The following is a 19,668-nucleotide window of genomic DNA, read 5'->3' on the forward strand; positions in this document are numbered from 1 at the left end:
AGGAACATCTACTTGGAATATGGAAAATGTTAAATCTAGTCCAGAACTTCTCTAATATTTACTTTGCATTTCTTTTTATATCTTTTTTCTTATTTGTTAGTTGAGTTATCCTCTAGGTATTTGTGTGTTATTGTCTAACAAACAAATAGGGGGAGATTGTAAGTCATATGTCATAGCCTATTTGTATATTCGAGGATTCAACTCAACTCAAATAAGAATGTAATAAGTAAATAGTGGATCTACCATCAAAGAGATCTCGCAAAGTAATATCTGTCAAATGATTCAGAGACAAGGTTCATCTACAGACTTGAGGAATTAATTCACTGGAAGAAGTTCAAGAAATTGATCATGCCTCAGTGATATAAATCAAGATTGTGGATTTAATCAAGTGACAGAGATCTCGTCAGAGTATCAATTAATTACAAGGATTTAATCTGAAGAAAATCAAAGTATCAAAGTCAAGACATGAAGAAACGTCACGGAAGTTAGTCACTCATGAACCAGACAGTACATCGAGTGTCAACATTGAAGTGGTGGAATTGTTTCATAATTTCAGTGATTTTCAGAAGATATTCAGAAGATTGGTTGCTGCTCAGGATTAGTATTAATTCTCTATTAATTAATTAAGTCATATAATTTAATTAAGAAAATAAATTATATCTGCAAAGATTAATTTATTGATTAATTGAATTAATTGATTAATTAATTCAGAATTAATATTAAGGACTTTCAGGATTTTAATTGGTTTAAAATCTATTTAAATTCAAACAAGATAAACTGATTGTATTAGTATGACAATCGGTATGACAATAAATAGTCATACCGAAAGTCATGCTAATTCATTTAATTGTCTTGTTAGAATTATTATTAGATTAAAAATCTGTTATTAATTCAGCAAGACAATCTGATTGTACTAATATGACAATCGGTATGACAATCAATAGTCATACCAAATGTCATGCCAGTACAGTTGATTGTCCTACCGAAAGTCTTGCTGAGCTAAAAGGAATTGTCATGCCAGTTCTTTTGTGTTCGGCTGTTTTGTTTTAAAAAGAAGCAGAAGATCAATTCAACAAACAAAAAAACAGAAAAGAAGTCAAGAACATACAGAGAGAAAAAGCAGCCAAATATTTCATCTTATCTGCTAATTCAAGATCACAATTTCTAGTTTGTAATGTTAAATCCAATCAACTAGAAATCATTCTCTTGTTCTTGTGTAACAATCTAGCGGATCAAAATCCCTAGAACTTAATCTCAAATTGCATTTATCATTTGAATCTTTTTATTACAAAAATAGAAAAAGTTAATGTCGAATTTATTCTAGATTTGTGATAATTAATTTGAGATTAATTCCTTGTAATCGATACAGTTGTTGTAACACCTTTCAAGTTTAATAATATTTTTATTTAACTTGAATTTTGTTTCACATTTTTTATTCCACATTTATTCAATTATTCGGTACTGTTTGTATTCAACCCCCCTTCTACAAACACATTGGGACCTAACAAACATACAAACTATTTTTTGAATCATTATGTCTTACATATTGTTATCTTTATTATTTTTACATGATAATGAAAAACTCATTCATAAAAACATGCCTAGGACAAAAAAAAATAACCTTCACATTTATAAACTACACCTTAGAAATAAAAATTCATAAACTTTACAATTTTTAAGAAATGGGTAACAAATTCAATTACAATTAGTTTCTCTTAAAAATATAAATATAATTTTACCCACCTTAATTATAAAAAACATATCAAATTATTTCAAAATTTATGATAAATATTCTTTTGAATCATTATGTCTTTCATATTGTTATCTTTGTTGTTTTGTACATGAGAATGAAAAAATCATCCTAAAACATGCCTAATTGACAAAAAAAATAATAATTTATATGAACAGTTTTAACAAATATAAAGTAGAAACAAATGAAAACTTAAAATTTAAAATTTGAAAGTTACATAAATAATCTTCTCATAACCACATCTAACTACCTAAATTCAACCAGCTAATTGCATTTGTCACAAGTTGGACATCACACTTCATCTGGCGAGAGAGTCTGCCTTGTCTCTCCAAAATACTCTTTTTCATATGGGGTATCTTATACTTGTTGGAGCCTTGTACTCTTAGAATTTCCATCATACACCTTTGCAGGGTACAAAAAATTTTGTTTAATGTTCTAGGAGGGTAAGCCTGAAATGATCTTTCAACAGGCGTGATAAGCTCATCAATGGTTTTTGGACACTCCTTATAGCGTAGTGATTGAATGGCATTGAAAAAGCCAAGGTCTAATATATTTAGATCAGGAGAGTTTGATGGCTGGCACATTAAACGAATATCAAATCCAAATCTTGAGACAACTTCACAAAATTCTCTATCAGTAGGATCAAGATGTGTTCTTGCATTATCTTGTTGAATGTACACAGTGATATTATTTCCATCTGGCCATTTTGCTCGAATATCCGGTAAAACTTTCTCGATCAAGTATGATCTTATTACGTCCCTTCCGATTGAAGTTATTACTTTTGTTTCAAGAGTTCCTGCCACTCGATTGACACTGCTCCTTTTAGCTGGCTCTTTTGTAACAAAAGGATATATGCCAATCTTACCGGAAAAAATTTCATTTCCTCCTGCGTCATATCGTGGCCTTGCTACTGCAGCAAAAAACATCACTTTTACAACAAAATTTTTACTTTTACATGTGCGATGAGGCTCCTCTTCATCTACAACAAGATAATAATTTTCAGATTTCTTGGTCAAATAAAACCACTTCTCATCAATATGAATGATATTCTCCATATTCACAAATTGAGGATTATTTGGAAAACTATTTTTATCCAACATTGATAAACAAAATTCAACTCGACTTCTCTTGTTTTTATCGGTCAAAAATGGCTTGATAGAATTAGAATGTCTTCTTATTTTTCCACCACGTTTGAGGCACCTAAACAATGTTAATTTTGCAACCTTGATCGCATAGGCCGTAGAACGAAGAGTTGTCCGTTTAGACAGAGGAATACTTTTAAGTTGTTGAAGATCTATTTGTACTCTTTTGCGACCACAATTTTTTGTTTTAAGATGCGAAACATTAACCACTCCATTGGAAGTCTCCTTTGCCCTTTTCCAGATACGTTGAACCGTACGCATGGTAACTGAAAATTCATTTGCAACGGCCTTTGTTGTACCCCATTTTAACTTTCCATTTACACTTTTCTTTAATAAGGCAATGTATATGGCACGACGGTCATCAATGGATAAATTTTTTGTTTTTGATCTGACCATTGTGCCTGACTCATTTTCATCACCTGCAAAAGTACATATACATATATATTTATTTACAAAGAAAATGATTTTTAAAATAACAAATAAAATCTAATAATTACAATAATATTTAATTTTAATTTCTCTACTTTAACACCAACAATACATTTTAAATATCTATAAAATTTAAAAATTATATGAACTTGACACATTAAATCAATGGACTTTGCCAACTAAAATTTATAAGTTTGAATTAAAGCAAAAATATTAACAACAATTAAATTCATAAACAATTTGATGAACTTAAGTTGTAAATTTTACCTTGTGTGTGAGGAGGAGAAGGATGCTCTGAAGGTGGAGGCTCATTCAAATCAAAACGAGGGGATTGGTTTAAATCAAAAATATATGATCTTGCATTTCTTGGAGTTAATTAAGTTGATTCATTTGTTCTTTCATGAGTATGAGATGTATACTCTTCTTGAAAAATATTATCTCCACCTACAATAGATTCAACAAAACATAAATATAAGAACACATAACCAGATATATTTATTTTAAAATACATATAAAATTAAAAATAAAGATCATACACATATATGTAAATATACAAAAATACATATTTGGAATCTAAAAAAGATTAAAAAAATATATCTATCTTGATTAAGATTAATACACTTAAGTTCATAACAATAAAGAAATCAATAAGATAAAATCAAGTGAAAAGTAACGTGAAAAAATATACGTATAAAAGAGAAAAGAAGGAAAATTTACCTTCTGGTATAGTTTCATCATAATCCACTGGTAAATTCAAATCAATGTTGATCATCTATACCATGAAAGTATTTTATATTGTCACTTGAAAATGTATACATCCTGTCTTGAACATATATAGAAGGGTAATTGGAGGGAGTTTTGAAATTAAAAATTTTAAGTTGAAGACTCAAATTTAGAATGAAATTTTTTGGAGGGAATCCAACATTCCCAGCATCTACGGAGGTTAAAAATAGTGAAGAGAAGTGTAGTAAATAGAGTCAGGTGAAAAAATAATGAAAGAAGAAAAAGTGGAAGAGTCAGGTGTTTAAAAGTTCTAAAAATATTTAATGTATGTAAATAAGAGTCATTATAGTTAACAATTTTAAAGATAAAATGAACGTGTTGGTTAATGATTCTTAATATATGTGTAAAATACAAAAACGACTCTTAAACTGGGACGGGGGAGAAAAAAATCTGATAACTCAACAAACAAACATTTTAATGCAAGTGGTATTAAAGAACACGGATTTGGGCCAAATGTATTTATTTGACAAAGAAAATGTTACATTACATGTCACCTACTAAACACATGAGTGGACAATTATTTATTTTGCTACTAATCAGATATATTTTTTTAATCTTTTTTAGATTCCAAATATGTATTTTTGTATATTTACACTTAAGTTCATAACAATAAAGAAATCAATAAGATAAAATCAAGTGAAAAGTAACGTGAAAAAATATACGTATAAAAGAGAAAAGAAGGAAAATTTACCTTCTGGTATAGTTTCATCATAATCCACTGGTAAATTCAAATCAATGTTGATCATCTATACCATGAAAGTATTTTATATTGTCACTTGAAAATGTATACATCCTGTCTTGAACATATATAGAAGGGTAATTGGAGGGAGTTTTGAAATTAAAAATTTTAAGTTGAAGACTCAAATTTAGAATGAAATTTTTTGGAGGAAATCCAACATTCCCAGCATCTACGGAGGTTAAAAATAGTGAAGAGAAGTGTAGTAAATAGAGTCAGGTGAAAAAATAATGAAAGAAGAAAAAGTGGAAGAGTCAGGTGTTTAAAAGTTCTAAAAATATTTAATGTATGTAAATAAGAGTCATTATAGTTAACAATTTTAAAGATAAAATGAACGTGTTGGTTAATGATTCTTAATATATGTGTAAAATACAAAAACGACTCTTAAACTGGGACGGGGGAGAAAAAAATCTGATAACTCAACAAACAAACATTTTAATGCAAGTGGTATTAAAGAACACGGATTTGGGCCAAATGTATTTATTTGACAAAGAAAATGTTACATTACATGTCACCTACTAAACACATGAGTGGACAATTATTTATTTTGCTACTAATCGTTCGCCCCCTCCCCCCTCCCCCTCCCCCTCCCCCTCCCCAAAACAAACAGCGCCTAAATCAACACCCCCCATTTTCTTGCAATCTTCTCCGACATTTTTTCCGATATCATTTTCAAACAAAATTGTATCTATACACAAATTCCAATTAAAACAAAACCAAAATTTAGGGTTTCGAATTCAATTATGAATATCTTTGATTTTCGAAAAGCTTTTTTCAGGTAATTCATTATTTACACATATGTATAATTTTGTTTGATATATTCATTGTTGAATATTTTTTGATTTTATTATTATTTTTTGTTATTATTCGTAGGCTTGTTTTTATCATTTGTTGATTAGTTGAGATTGTTGAAGCGGTTAGTTATATTAATTCAAGCGTGTACAGATTTGATAGAGGGGATTATACTGGTCTTAGTTTTTTTTTTTTAGGTTTTTCGATTGAGTTGATATTTTGTGGGTGTGAATTTGGTTATGGATTTGTCGATTGCGATTGCGTCTCCTTCGACCAGCAAGGTCCAGTGTTGTGATTGTGGGTGTGATTGTTCTACGATTACTCATCGGTCTGTTTCGGGGAATTGGCTTCGGACAGTGAAGCGCAAGTATGAGGAATTCGAGGTTGAGAAAGAGGTGTTTGAGATACCTGGTTTGGATATTGATATTTCTCAAGTTGCCAAAGTTGAACTAGGGAACGAATGTTTTATGCTTCGTGAGTTGGTTTCGAATCAGCAAGACTCGATTAATGATCTTTCCATAGAGTTGGAGAAGGAGAGGAACGCGTCGTCGTCTTCGGCTAATGAGGCCATGTCGATGATTTTGAGGTTACAGAGAGAGAAGGCGGAGGTTCAGATGGAACTTCGTCAGTTTAAGCGTTATGCGGAGGAGAAGATTGCACATGATGGAGAAGAGATCTCGGCGTTGGAGGACTTGTTGTATAGGAAAGATGAAGTTATTGAATCGCTTACGAGTGAGATACAAGCTTATAAGAATAGGTTGATGACTCTTGGTATTACAGAAGGTGAGATTGAGGGAGAAACAGGTGTTGCTGGTCGAGATAATAGTAATGGAAGTTGGGATGCCCAGTACGACATTCCCACTTATGATTACCCTCCTATTAAGTGCAATAGTAATGAGAATCAGGTCTCGTATGAAGTCAAAGATGATGTATCTGATGTGGATAAGCATGCATTTGGTGACACACCAGAGTCTCGTGATGAATTGAAGGATTTGGAATATCGGATAAATCAATTGGAACAAAATCCGACACAGAATCAGCCTGATGTGGAAGTTTTTGGTACAAAGAATGTGCTTGAAAAGGTTATAGTTGGTCATTCTCCTAGGCCGTATAAGCATGTGAGGAGATCCTCTAATGATAGTTCAAGTTCAATTCCTGCAATGGTTAAGGAAACAAGTTCAGATATTACCTATGATCTTGGCAGTGCTAAGAAGAAGGAATGTGTGCATGTACATGTAGAGGAATATCCTGATTTGAGAAATTTTGATATCGCATCTGAAGTTGAAGATGACATGAGTGATAGAATATATACTGTTGATTCTGTACAACAAGGTGTACCATATAATAGTGTCACAGACCAAAAAGTTTCTGTTGGAGTATCTGAAAATTATGTGAACAAGCAAAAGGAGCCACTATATGCTGGAGATCTGGGGGATCCAGATATCAAGAGGTTGTATACAAGACTTCAGGCACTCGAGGCTGACAGAGAATCCATGCGGCAGGCGCTGATATCTATGGGTACAGAGAAGGCACAGTTGGTATTATTGAAGGAGATTGCTCAACAACTCTGTCAAGATATGTCACCTGCAAGAACACTGCCTGTGAGAAAGACATCTGTTATTGGTAGCTTCTCTATTTTTTCATTATTCAAGGTAAATGTAATTAAGATCTACCATGTTATCATTTTTTAACGTTCTCATTGTCCTTTGCTGCTCCCTTTTGAAGTACGTCTATATATATTTAAATGTTATTTTGTTTCCGTTATTTTTATTGGTGATCTTTCATTAGGACAAGTGATGCTCCCCATAGTACTGTATATTTATTTTTAGAAATGAAATTACTTTATTGGTACTTCATATTCATACATGGGTAAAGGACACTCGTTTAAGGCCAAATATGCTCTTAATGAGAATTTTTATTTAACAATCATTTAGTTTGCATCATTTTCATCATTGTTATCACGAAGACGACTAGTCGACGAGAAGGTACTCAGGCGCCGAGAGTCTCAAAGCCCGACTTATCGTCGACTAGTTGACGTGAAGGTCGCCCAAAAGTCTCGTAACCCGACTTGGGGTCTTCATAACAATAATTGTGGTGTACCGTGCATATTTTGAACTTACTATTCTATTACTTTTGATTTAAATTATAAAACTAACATGTTCAATTATATTATATATTAAATCAAGTAATTATATGTATAATGAACATTTTGTCGACTTTTTACGACTAATCGGGCGACTTATCGACTAGTCTTCACGAAGGTACTCGGGCATCGAGGGTCGACTTGGCGCCGTGATAACCTTGATTTTCATGCTTAATGTTTAGTATTTATCGGCACAATCAATTACAAAATTTTAAATACTTTGACCAAGCCTCGACCCTCGACCTCTTGTTGTCAAGAGAAGAGGGGAATGTAAAATTGAGATGAATTTTTCTTTATAAAAATACATCATTTATTTTTGTTTGAAAATTAAAACATACTCCATCTTTTAGTGGTCATTGTCTTAGAGATGTACATATGGAATAGGATTAGGATATTTTTTAGACAACATTGTCCATCTTTTATATTTGACACATTTATTAATTATCTTTATGTTTCCATTACAAAGATCATTCTTAAACTTTCTTCATTGTTTTTTTTGTTAGTAATCTTTTCCCTTACTATTATTTCTCTTTTGTGTTCAGTGGATTGTGTCTTTTGTTTTCTGGAGAAAGAAAGCACGTCAACCTAGGTAAATGAATTATATTCTTAACTGTTTCCCTTTTTTCTGCTTGTTACTTCAATGACCTGTTTGTATGGTTTTTGCTTAAGGCATTCCAGATTGGAGTCAAAGAGGATATGGCGCATTAGGTTTTCCTTTTGGATTGGTTCTGCAGTTGCAACAATAATAAAATATTTCTTTAATATAGCGCTTTTAGATTTCTCATTTGACTCCCTCTAAAATAATCTTAGGGTTCAATATGAGATCGTTCGCATGCCATATACTCATTTGATTTTGGAAAATTTTGTTATGGAACGAAAAAACGAGGAAAATCATAAAGTGTCTTCCCAGATGTGGAAAATAAATATAAAATGATTTGTACATAACTATTCTAAATTTGAAAAAGGACATTAGAAATTGGGATAATTTTGTCATGGAAAGAAAAATCTAGGAAAATCACGGAAGTGTCTTTTGAGATCATGGAAGCAAATATGAAATGATTTATCCATAACAAACATTAATTTAATGACAGTAGTTTTGGAAGAGTGTGTAGTACAAATTATACTGGACCAGTGTAACTAAATTTCTCCCTCCCGTCTAACTTGGCAGAGCTACTTTGTGCACTTGTGCTAGATAGGTTCTGATCTGTTATTGTTCGATGTTATGCTATAGTAATATTGTTTGATTTCTTTTCAGGTATATGTTTGGGATGTCAGCAAAAAATATTGGACTACTAGCCCTATTAGACAAGGGACCCCGTGCAAAGCCGTGGAGATACATTTCAAGTACAAAAGTTTGATATTATGATTATGATGATTTTGCCGTCTTCAGGTTCAAGATTGTGTTACGGTTTTCATTAACAAGTTTAATACTGCGTATCACATTATGCAGTGTTCTTATATTTCATTTGTTGAGATTGAAGTGTTTACTGCTTGACCACCAAAGACATGGATACAATTTATTCCATAGGCTTATATTCTTCTGTCTTCATTTTATATCGAGTATTCTGGTCTTCAGAACTTAGTCTTGTATATTACTACACGAACGGTGAGGTGTAGTGGTGTACTGACCAGCCTCCGTTCATAGTCTTGTATAGTAGATTCAATTGATGGTTTGCCAGTTAGACAAGTTGCTCCTATTTTTCCAAGCAGTTTGATTTGTTGCAAGCAAGGGACCCAAACAGTGCTGCTGCTGCCGCTACTTCTTGCTAGATTTGAGCCTTGCTTGTGTTTGTATTGTCAAATTTCTAATATTGTGAATTGTGTTACTAGCTGACATTCAATTTGATTGATCAAATATTAAGAACTGGCTTGAAAATGTTAATTTTAGTTGTGTAAATGATTGTAGCTTTTATTGCTTGGAGTAATTCGACGAGAAGGATTGTTATAGTGTAGTATAAAAAGTGTTTTTTTTGCAACATTGGTCGCAAATGTTCAACTCTATATATTGTTGCCAACACTTTTTGCATGAAAGTTTCCCGCATAAATTTTTTACAGGTATCTAGTTTTTATGATTATACACATTACTGTATTAGCAAATAGGCCCCCAATACCTACTATGAGAAGCTTGATTAAAGTTCCACTTGGCTGCTTCAGTATTCATATTCTTGAAGCGACTCTGGCAATCATATCAGAAGAGCTAGAATGGAAATGATCAAATGGCTATACATTTTTTTTAAGTAGTACCATGCTCTTTTTTTATGTGATGGTCAAATCTGCATGCAATCCATCTATATGCCAGAAATCACATTATTCAGTTCTTTTTCTATGATTTTCAGTTAAGTTTTTGACACATCTTAAAATGGATTATAAAGTTAAGGAGAAGGATTATGAGTGATCAAATTATACACGACCAAAATTCGACACGATTCATAATATAAAATACGAAAATGATATGGTCAATCAAAATTGACCCGTTATTTGGATATTATTGTAAAGGAATTAATTCAATAATGAAAAATTATACAATATCTATAAATATAATCGAAATTAACATCCCGTACATAAAAAAATTAAAAAATATCAAAATAAATATAGGAGAGACTAAACAAAAATAAATATATTGGGAGATTATTAAAGAAAGACAAAAGTTTAATTAAGAAAAACAAATAAGAAAGAAATGATTGAGATTTTTACGGATAAAAATTGATGGAAGCCATTGATGAAAATCGATGGGTGCCCCTCATATAATTTTTAGGTGGCTACTTAATAAAGAGAGAAAATATGAAGATTTTTAAGGATAAGGATTTCTAAAGGTAAATAAACTCATATTAATTTGATCTGAAATTGACTTCGTTACCGATATGAAGACAATTTAAAATTGTCATCCATAAAAGGAACGATAATAATTTTAGTAAGGATCAGTTGATATCGCATAGATGCAATTCCAAATTCCGTTAGAATAATTACAACAATTTCAAAAAAAGTATATGAACCATCAATCATAAAAATTAATTGTATTTCTTTTGGTAAGAATGTATTACCCGCATATATACAATCCTAAATTTCACTTGAACAATTTCAAAAGAAGCGGTGTAATCAAATAACCTGAAACTGTGACAAAATATACGAATTTGTAAAAGTGAAAACGTTACGCGAGATGCTGAATCAAATTATGAACATAAAATAAGTAATTTATTTTTTATGAAAAAATTATTATATAACACAATTTGAAATTTTAAGCTCGTATTTCATTAAATGTTAAATAAAACTGCAGACAGTACATATTTGAAGTAGTAATAATTCAGTAATGAGTACAGGAGTCATCAGTATATATATAAAGGCGGTAGAGTCACTGTAGAGGCTTCGAGCAAATTAAGTTTAAAATAAAAGGCGGGATATTAATGAGAGAGTAGAGAAGAGAGAGAGCGAGAGAGAGCGAGAGAGGAAGGGAGAGGGGGAGAGAGAGAGAGAGAGAGAGAGAGAGAGAGAGAGAGAGAGAGAGAGAGAGATGACAATGGAGGAGTCGATATCAAAATTGGGGAAAACATTAGGAGGGTTCTGCAAGAACCTGGAAAACAGCTGCCACGCTCTCAAGCAATCCATCGACCGCCGTCCCATTCCTCTCGGTCACTTTCCTCCCCTTTTTTCTCTCCTACATTAATTACTCCCCAATTTTTAACTTTAATTTCATTTTCATCATTTACAGATTCAGCGTCAACAAACTTCGTGCGAGGCCTGAACACCAGAGTATCATCCACCTCTACCGACCTCAACTTGCTCCATTCTATGTCATTCAATACGGTGTCGTTCGAGGAGCTTCTCGGTCACTGCAACGAAGTTTATAAGAAGAATCACACTGATTTACTTCACCTCGAAGACCGCTTGCTCAACTTTGGTTACACTCCTGGTTAGCAGCCTCCCAATTCAATTCTTCTTTTTATTAAATTTTAAGCGATAATTAGTTACTTTATAATCATTTTTTTTAAATGTAGAAGGTGATATCGAAGAAGTGGATGAAGATAAAGATGACTGTTATTTAGAGATCTCGCCTCCACGATCTAGTCTCCAAGCAATTCAAGATGATAATCTGTATCCTCCTTTGCTTCATTTATTCCGGCTTGTTTGCCTAGTGTTATTATGTTGATGAGTTACAAATAATGGCAATCGAGTATTTTTTTTTAAGAGAATGATGTGCCTGACGTTGTCCTCCGGGTTGTGCCTGAGGTTATAAGATTTACTCATATAATAGTAGGGGTATTTTTGTAAATACAGGTGGTTGACTTAAAATTACAAAACTACCCATTTTAAATTGTACTCAAAATCATTATAATCTCAGGCTAGATCCGTGAGGACAAACTCATGTCCAGTTTTCACTTTTTTTAAAATGTTTTGTGTCAGTTTTTGATGGCTTATGTTTGTCATTTCTGCATTTTAGCTTTACTTGACTCTTTTTAGATTTGATGATTCAATGAGTTTACAGAATCTTGGACTTTCCGATGCTTGTCTTGCAACCATTGCATCTCAAGGTTAGTATAATTACTAATTCTACTCTTCAAGTCGAATGCTAAAGCCATGACTTTTGAGTTTCGATAAATTAAAACTTGTTAGCCCTTTATATGAATGTGCAACTTTGATGGGTGTTCTAGGTAGCCCTGTACAAAAATTTGGGTGCACTAAGTTAGGCAGTGTTCTAAGAAAATCTGGGTGGACTAGGCGAGGGCGATGGTGACTATACTGTTAAAATCTTTACTGTTGGTTAAGCTGAGACATACTTTTGAGAAACTTATCCTGACTAGTAAACAGAGTTGGACTTAAAACTTATGAGGATGATTACACATACACGTTTTCACCTAATTGTCGGGCAAAATGGGCTTTAAGTTACCTGATGCTTAGAAAAAGAATTTTTTAAATTCTAGTTATTTATCTTGTTTGATTTAAGATAAATCATTTTACTATATGTTTTTTGCCAAGTTATTTTTCTTTATGTTTTCACACTTGATGGCCAGTGCTTTCGAGATGATATCTCCACACTGCCCGGCACCGGCGCTTGTAAACGGCACCTTGTTAAAAAAAACTTTAAGTGAATTAGTGCTTCTAAGCTTGCAGGGTCCTCAGTCTTACTTGATATGTGGTATCTGGTATCAAACTTTAAAGAAGCCGGAATTCTCCGCGAAGGACAAACTTATTTAGACAAATAATTTAATTGATATCATATATACTATGATCAGAATAAATGCTGATAAAAACCGGAAGTCCTTTTACAATAGTACAAGATTGGGTTATGTGAACTGAAGAAAGCATGCTGATTAACAATTCAAAGCTTGTGACTGATAGAAATGGATTTAAGAAGTTCTTTCAAAGTCATTGTTCATGCTTGCAGTTGGTAGCATGAAAGAATCAGGGGCGGACGCACAGTATACATGGGGGTGGCCTTGGCCCCCACCAGATTTTTGCAAACTATTACTGAGTATATACTACTACTCCTATTTAACAGCTTTGTTTCATTTCTTTATTCACATCCTGATACTAACCTAACATGGCCGAATTGGTGATGTGCTCTATTTACCTATGTATATATGGCTATCGAGTAACTGTAATTAGTTAATATATTTTTACATGTTTCTTTCTTAAAAATTAATTATTATTTTTACATTATAAGTTATTTTATTAAATCTGAATCAAATACATAGTGCTATAATTAAATCTGAATTTTTGATATTTTATTATAAGATGAGATAAGTACATATTTTCTATTTTTGTCTATCTTTAAATGTCGATTTTTTATTTTTTTATCTTATCATATAATAAACAATGATATATATGTTTGTCTAGTGTGTGCTCATGTGCACATATTAGTCCCTTTTATTTTCATCAAATTTTGTTATTAGTTGCTTATTTTTATCAAATTTTGAGACTTATTGTTTTTTGTGGTATTCTTTGTGTATGCAGGGAGACCCATTATCATAATAAGAAGGAGCCGATAAAAAATTGACAACTTATTTTTTATTATATGTTATTGGACATATATTAGAAAATCCAATACTAATATTGTACTCGAGAAAAAAATTTGGCCCCCTCACATCGAAATCCTGCGTCCGCCCCTGGAAAGAATGCAAGATTTTTCAGAGCTGTACCACTACATGTATAGTATGTTAGGGTATTCAAATGATGAGGGTTAGCATGACTTATTGAGATCATAGATTAGGCTTAGGGAAATGTGGCTTTATAGAGGTACTGCAATCACAACTTTTCACTTGTTAATTGATTGCATACAGTTTCTAGCTATGGCCTATGCTAAGATATTCTGTTCACATAAGGATTAGCAGCATAGGTTCAATTAGTCAACTCCTACAATCAAGTCTGTTTCATCACTTACTTCATTTCTTCGTGTGCCCTAAATTCTAACAATCTGAAGATGACAGAGAATTTAGACAACACCTTACCATGAACCAAATATTGCAAGTAAGAGTCGTACAACAGTATATCTCTAAACAACACAAAAGGAAATAGGAGTTTAGATAAGCACCAGCATTTTCCTCTTTTTCTGAAGATTGTGACCTCTGTGATTTCTTTGAACCAACCAATTCTCCAGTGACGCCCATAATGATAGTTTTTGCCCTGTTCCAGAAAAACATTAAGAAATTTAGTACATGTTATCGGGTAATTACATATGTTTGATCTAGCATACGTATAATCTGATTTTAAAGGAGCTATGTTCGGGTAAATATTTATGTATTAATCTGTTTAGGAATGCGAGTTTGTCTTGATAAGTTTTTAATAGCCTGATGGGATTTACCAGTTGGTTTTATATAATATATTTAATACAATATATATATATCTATCAAAAAATTAAAAATAGATCCAGTCAGTAACGCTTTTTTTTTGTGTGTTGATAAGTTCAATAATGTCTTCTTGATCCTGCTTATGTAACCACCCAGTCCAAATGCTCTTTCTAAACCTTTTTCAGGTAGCAAATTAAGATAAATTAAGTGTTTAGCCCTAGTTCTATATGGTCAGCATAATGATGTGAGATGATAGTATTCCAGTGACAGTGTGACACAGTGATAATAAATTGGCGTGACTTCACTTGTAATTTATGAACTTATGCTGATATCAAGGAATATAGGCCGATTTAGTTAGCATCTCATAATTATTTCGAACGAAGTTTTATGATTATAAGTATCTGGACTGATGCATTCATCTGTAAGGGATGTGATATTTTCTTTTTGTGTGTGAAATTATTGTTTTGTGGGAGCTTGGCACATGCCAATTTAAACTTTTGAATATGTTGTATCCAGAAAATAATAGCGTTCAGATGGAAGAAGAATATCAAGCTAGCACAAAATTATTTGAATTGATTGAAGGTATAAAAATACTGGTGTGTGTTTCTTTAGTCCATCCATTCTGGTCATATCTAACTCCTTAATTATGATTCATTTTTGTCTTCTTCATTGTAATGTTTTACTTGGGGAAAATGAAGACGATTTGGAGTCATGCGAGGGTTCTAGATCCTTAATAACTGTATCCCACGACGAATATGCAAGCCTTCCATCATACATGAAAATCTTAGCTTCATGGGAGGTAAGCTTTTTTGCCTCTTGTCTGTTGTGACTTCTGAGTAAATATGCTTTTACTGACTTCACATGTCTATGATTTTTTCACTGTTTTAAGTAATGGATGATGTGGGAGGCACAAACGTTATCCACCATAAATTTTAGTGCCTAACCAAAGGTAGTGAGTTGAATATAAGAATCTTAGATAGGAATAATTAAGTGTACATGAAATCATCAGAGGTAGCAGCTGAGTAAAACTCCACCAGAAGCTCTATTAAGCCTCATTGAAAAAAAATATTATTACGTCAAGCTATATAGTACATATATCGCGAACATGTCAATGGTCCAAGCCTGCAGAAAGATCATTAAATGAATTATAGGTGACCAGGTGGCTTTTGAGCAGCACAAAAGTATTCATGCATTTCTCGTTGACCTGATGACATATTTTGATGATGAGATGACTATGTTACAAAATCTGTAGGTGAAAGTAGTAATTGTTTTTTCACAAAAAAAAGTAGTAATTGTTAAAAAGTGCTAAAATAGTAAGTGCAAAGTTTTATTTTAAATGCTCCATGTATAGGCATCAAATTAAGGCTCCGTTTGAGAGTGCTGTTGAAAATTGTTGTGCTGTGGGCTAACTGCCGATGAAAAAAGTGCTGTCACGAAAATTAAATAACCATTTGGTATTTTTTTTTAATTTACACATATTTTGAGATATAATATATAAAAATAATATTTTTAATAAGGTTTGATGGTGAAACTGATAGCTACTTCTTACCAAAGCTGAAAACAGCTTTTTCCAAAAGCACGGGATGACATTCTTTTGCTAATAACAGCTTTTAGACCAAAAATATTTTTCCACACAGCAGATTTTAGAATTTACCAAACACGTTTCTCACAGCTTTTCAGCAAAAAAACTGTTGTACCTGTCTGCAATAGCAATACCAAACGGGGCCTAAGTATCTAGCTTGAGATTGTTTTATCATCAAACCATGTCAGAGAGATTAAAAAATTTAAAACATAAAGTTAAGGAATCTTGCTCCCAAAAAGAGATACACGCAACACTTGATGACATTATTGTTATGCATTGTATTTATAAGGTTCTATCTTAATATGTGGAGTGATACAAGTTTAGCATGTCACGTATTGTAGGACATGGTTGCTGCTGTTGAGAAGCTGAATGCGAGCTTTGCTATGAAGGAGAAGTTGCAGGGAAGCTATTTCTTTGGCCAAGAGGAAATTGCATCATTGGGATTAGGTTTATATAAAAACTTTTCTACTTTTCTTTGGATAGTTTTTTTACTTAACATATTATTAACAAAAGATCATATTATTTGCTGTCATCCGTGTTGACGGAGGAATTTGGTATCAACAAAGTTTGAGGTTCGTCGCCAGAATCAAGATCTACAATGGTGGTTCTTCGCCTGAAAAGTGAGCGGAGTGTGGTGGTTGTGATAAATTGGGGGCTGAGATTGCTTAGGATTGGTGGTGGCTCCTTATGGCTCTCGCTTCCGACCCCTTACAATTTGATTACGTATCTCTATTTATAGGGAATCAAGCCCACGTAGTTCTTGGGGAACAAGAAATCTAATGGGCTTAGACTTCTTATTCCCAGGCCCGGTCCAGAATCCATCTTCCGCTAGCTTTAGGAATGTCCAACTATGAGGCCCAACCGCGAAGGCCCAAGGCTCAGAACTTCACGGATAATGCATCTCCCTACGCAAGGATAACATTCCGCTACAGCTATCTCCCTTGAATTACGAACGCAGGTATAGCCACGGTTCACCCCAAATTCCAGACGCGTCTCTGTCCCCTGAATGAGGATAACCCACCAGGTAGCAGGACAGGTGATCCCAAGCTCTTGGGTGCAAAGTGCAGGATGACTCCAAAGTTCTCCAACGAGGACACCCGTTGAATACAAGAACAGAATTCTCAAAGCACACACCAAAGTTAACCCCGCATCCCCAACGAGGACACCCGTTGAATACAGGAGGAGGACTTCAATCATCAGGCATACCCCTGGAGGCCTTCAAGCTTTTCACGGACATCCCCCTCCTTGACCGTCTCAAGGAGGGAATTCTTCAAAGAATACCTGCAACAAATATGTTAGTGAAAATAATCCTCCATTGCTCCTTCCACGCTTGTCTTGCTTTAAACTTACTCTTGATCATGCATTCTTCACACATAGGACGTGTCCTGAACGATTGGGCGCGTCCTGACGCTACGAACTCCACATATTGCTATATCTTTCAAGTATCTCTATTTGCTTTGTCTTGAATGAGAACAAGCTCAACCATCCCAAAGTGTGCATCTCCAGGAGGCAGGACGCGTCCTCCCCTTGTAAAATACACATATTCTCCTTGCATGGCAACCTTATTACCTGTACAGCTCATCCCATTATTTTTACTTATCAGGGCGCGTCCTGCGCCTTGGGCGCGTCCTCCTCCTTTCAATATCTTCCTCCTCATCTCTTTACATGACAACCCAAAATACAACCTACACAATCATGGACGCATCCTACATATACAGGGCGCGTATTCGCTTCATACAATGTAGACCAAAACCTAATTATTCATCTTCTTACCCCAATTCAATTCCAATTGACCCGTATTTGACCCGATATGATCCAATACCAAATTTTGGCTATAACAATCCGTTCACATTTTTTCTTTTTCTTATCAATAAATAGCCGGACTCCAAATTTAAAAGAATTGGATTTTGATCTGAAATTTTGAATCGATACCATGACACATTTCAGTGGTCACCATTACTTACATATGAACTGCTTAATGTGAATTTAACATATTACATCCTAAACCAATTAAATGGTTAAAGAATGAAGATGATGTAGAACTGTGGTAACAGAAGCATTTGGGTAGTATGCCTAATACAGATGTTATCTTTAAAAATGTAAAAGACTTGTTAAGACTTGTCATGCATATGAGTAAGAAATTAATTTTTGATGTTGCAGGGCCCAAAGGAAGATCATTCGTGCTGATGCTTGTGCGCATGAACAAATTAGTTGTTGAGAATATCGATGGTTCTGTATCCTACAGAGTATTGTAGACAAACATGATACTCGACTGTTGTGGGTGAAATTGAAAAAAATGTTACATCACATCATTCAAAAGAGACTGTGTGGCAACAGATCACTCGGTCATCTGAAATACTCTACCAAGTAAATCCCATTCGTATTTGGTTGGCTGAAATACTCTACCAAAATGTAAGTTTTTCCAGTATTCCACAACAGTGTCATCTGAACTCGTATGATTCAGAACATTTCGTGTTTTCACATCTGAAGCTGTAACCTTTAATTCTTATATTATGGGTTTACAAAGACACCAATATTAGGAAATATACTTAAGAAATTGTTATGTTAATTAAAATTTATATGTATACAGTATATATAAAGTATTTATAATATAGATTAAAATTTAAAGGGAGTTTTTGAAAAATATCCAAGTCTAAATTTTTTTTTTTGCAAAAATACTGTTATTTTTTTAAAAATTTTACAAAAATACTTTTTAATTTGTAAAAATACTATTTTTCAAAAACATATGCAAAAGTACTATTTTTCAAAAAAAATTGCAAAAATACGGTTTTTTGTCAACTGTAATCAACTGCATGCAATCTTTGACGAGTTTTTGCAACTATATGCAATCTCAAATCAACCAAAAAAACTTTATTTAACTAGTTGCACATCTGGTTGATTTTGATTTATTCTGTATTTTTACACAAAAAATTAAAAGATAGTAAAATTGCAAAAAAACTTAGAAAAGTTAGTATTTTTGGTAAATTCTCAAATTTAAATTGGTGCTTTTCGATTTTGATTAAGAACCAAAACTTAACTAATATTTGAAACGCAGCCAAACTAAAAATATTAATAGCACTTGGCAAAAAAAAAAAATATTAATAGCACAATTTTTATTTCAGCTTTAATTTCTATTTCTACTAATTAATAGATGACATTTTAAACATACATGTCCGTGTAGAATCCTTGAAACTGGATTTTAAGTTTTTAACTTCATTTTTAATCAGGGAGCCCGGAGCCCGGAGCCAGACCGCAGCCAACAGGGGAAGTGTGAATTCAATCGACACTGTCTTCTTTAATTGGAAAGTTGCACTTTAAAGTAAAAGGCATGCATACTTACAATTATAGAGTTTCTGCCTGAACTGTTTTGGCAAGAAAATAGTTTATTTTTTTTCGTAGGTAACCCCGCTGCCGCCACCTTTCGGGTGCGCACTGGGTAAATCCTACGGGCTCACGCAATAGCCTGCAAACCACGTGAAACAAAGTAAATCGCATTTAAGCGACATGCTCTGACTCAAGAGTCATAATC

General features: G+C 33.2%; 3 protein-coding genes across 5 annotated transcripts; 2 read left to right on the forward strand and 1 right to left on the reverse strand.

The window, feature by feature from the left end:
* Positions 1 to 1,992: 1,992 nt before the first annotated feature.
* LOC141691797 (uncharacterized) lies at positions 1,993 to 4,093 on the reverse strand. Its single transcript, XM_074496552.1, has 2 exons — positions 4,039 to 4,093; positions 1,993 to 3,311 (listed from the first exon to the last, which is right to left on the reverse strand). The coding sequence occupies exons 1-2, from the start codon at positions 4,091 to 4,093 to the stop codon at positions 1,993 to 1,995; spliced, it is 1,374 nt and encodes a 457-aa protein (XP_074352653.1).
* A 1,333-nt stretch (positions 4,094 to 5,426) lies between these two features.
* LOC141689789 (myosin-binding protein 7) lies at positions 5,427 to 9,692 on the forward strand. Of its 2 annotated transcripts, none has more exons than XM_074494178.1 (4): positions 5,427 to 5,618; positions 5,714 to 7,284; positions 8,318 to 8,364; positions 9,031 to 9,692. In XM_074494178.1, exons 2-4 carry the CDS (start codon positions 5,872 to 5,874, stop codon positions 9,131 to 9,133), a joined length of 1,563 nt encoding a protein of 520 aa, XP_074350279.1. In that variant the 5' UTR covers positions 5,427 to 5,618; positions 5,714 to 5,871; the 3' UTR covers positions 9,134 to 9,692. The 2 variants fall into 2 exon arrangements, with proteins under 2 accessions (XP_074350279.1, XP_074350280.1); XM_074494179.1 differs by having other exon boundaries at positions 5,830 to 7,284.
* Positions 9,693 to 11,129: 1,437 nt separating this feature from the next.
* On the forward strand, positions 11,130 to 18,648 carry LOC141692583 (uncharacterized). 2 transcript variants are annotated; one of them, XM_074497474.1, is made up of 8 exons: positions 11,130 to 11,401; positions 11,482 to 11,682; positions 11,771 to 11,864; positions 12,231 to 12,301; positions 15,074 to 15,139; positions 15,256 to 15,356; positions 16,481 to 16,586; positions 18,300 to 18,648. In XM_074497474.1, exons 1-8 carry the CDS (start codon positions 11,284 to 11,286, stop codon positions 18,392 to 18,394), a joined length of 852 nt encoding a protein of 283 aa, XP_074353575.1. In that variant the 5' UTR covers positions 11,130 to 11,283; the 3' UTR covers positions 18,395 to 18,648. The 2 variants fall into 2 exon arrangements, with proteins under 2 accessions (XP_074353575.1, XP_074353574.1); XM_074497473.1 differs by having other exon boundaries at positions 11,132 to 11,401; positions 11,768 to 11,864.
* The last annotated feature ends 1,020 nt before the right edge of the window (positions 18,649 to 19,668 follow it).

The sequence above is a fragment of the Apium graveolens genome, chromosome 10, assembly GCF_009905375.1.
Source record: "Apium graveolens cultivar Ventura chromosome 10, ASM990537v1, whole genome shotgun sequence".
Classification (NCBI taxonomy): Eukaryota; Viridiplantae; Streptophyta; class Magnoliopsida; order Apiales; family Apiaceae; genus Apium; species Apium graveolens.

Coding starts and splice junctions, on each gene's coding strand:
- LOC141692583 (XM_074497473.1), top strand. CDS start 11,284: ATGACAATGGAGGAGTCGATATCAAAATTGGGGAAAACATTAGGAGGG. Junction 11,402..11,481: donor CCGCCGTCCCATTCCTCTCG/GTCACTTTCCTC, acceptor CATCATTTACAG/ATTCAGCGTCAACAAACTTC. Junction 15,140..15,255: donor ATTATTTGAATTGATTGAAG/GTATAAAAATAC, acceptor GGGAAAATGAAG/ACGATTTGGAGTCATGCGAG.
- LOC141689789 (XM_074494178.1), top strand. CDS start 5,872: ATGGATTTGTCGATTGCGATTGCGTCTCCTTCGACCAGCAAGGTCCAG. Junction 7,285..8,317: donor CTATTTTTTCATTATTCAAG/GTAAATGTAATT, acceptor TTTTGTGTTCAG/TGGATTGTGTCTTTTGTTTT. Junction 8,365..9,030: donor AAGAAAGCACGTCAACCTAG/GTAAATGAATTA, acceptor ATTTCTTTTCAG/GTATATGTTTGGGATGTCAG.
- LOC141691797 (XM_074496552.1), bottom strand. CDS start 4,093: ATGATCAACATTGATTTGAATTTACCAGTGGATTATGATGAAACTATA. Junction 3,312..4,038: donor TGATGAAACTATACCAGAAG/GTAAATTTTCCT, acceptor GTACTTTTGCAG/GTGATGAAAATGAGTCAGGC.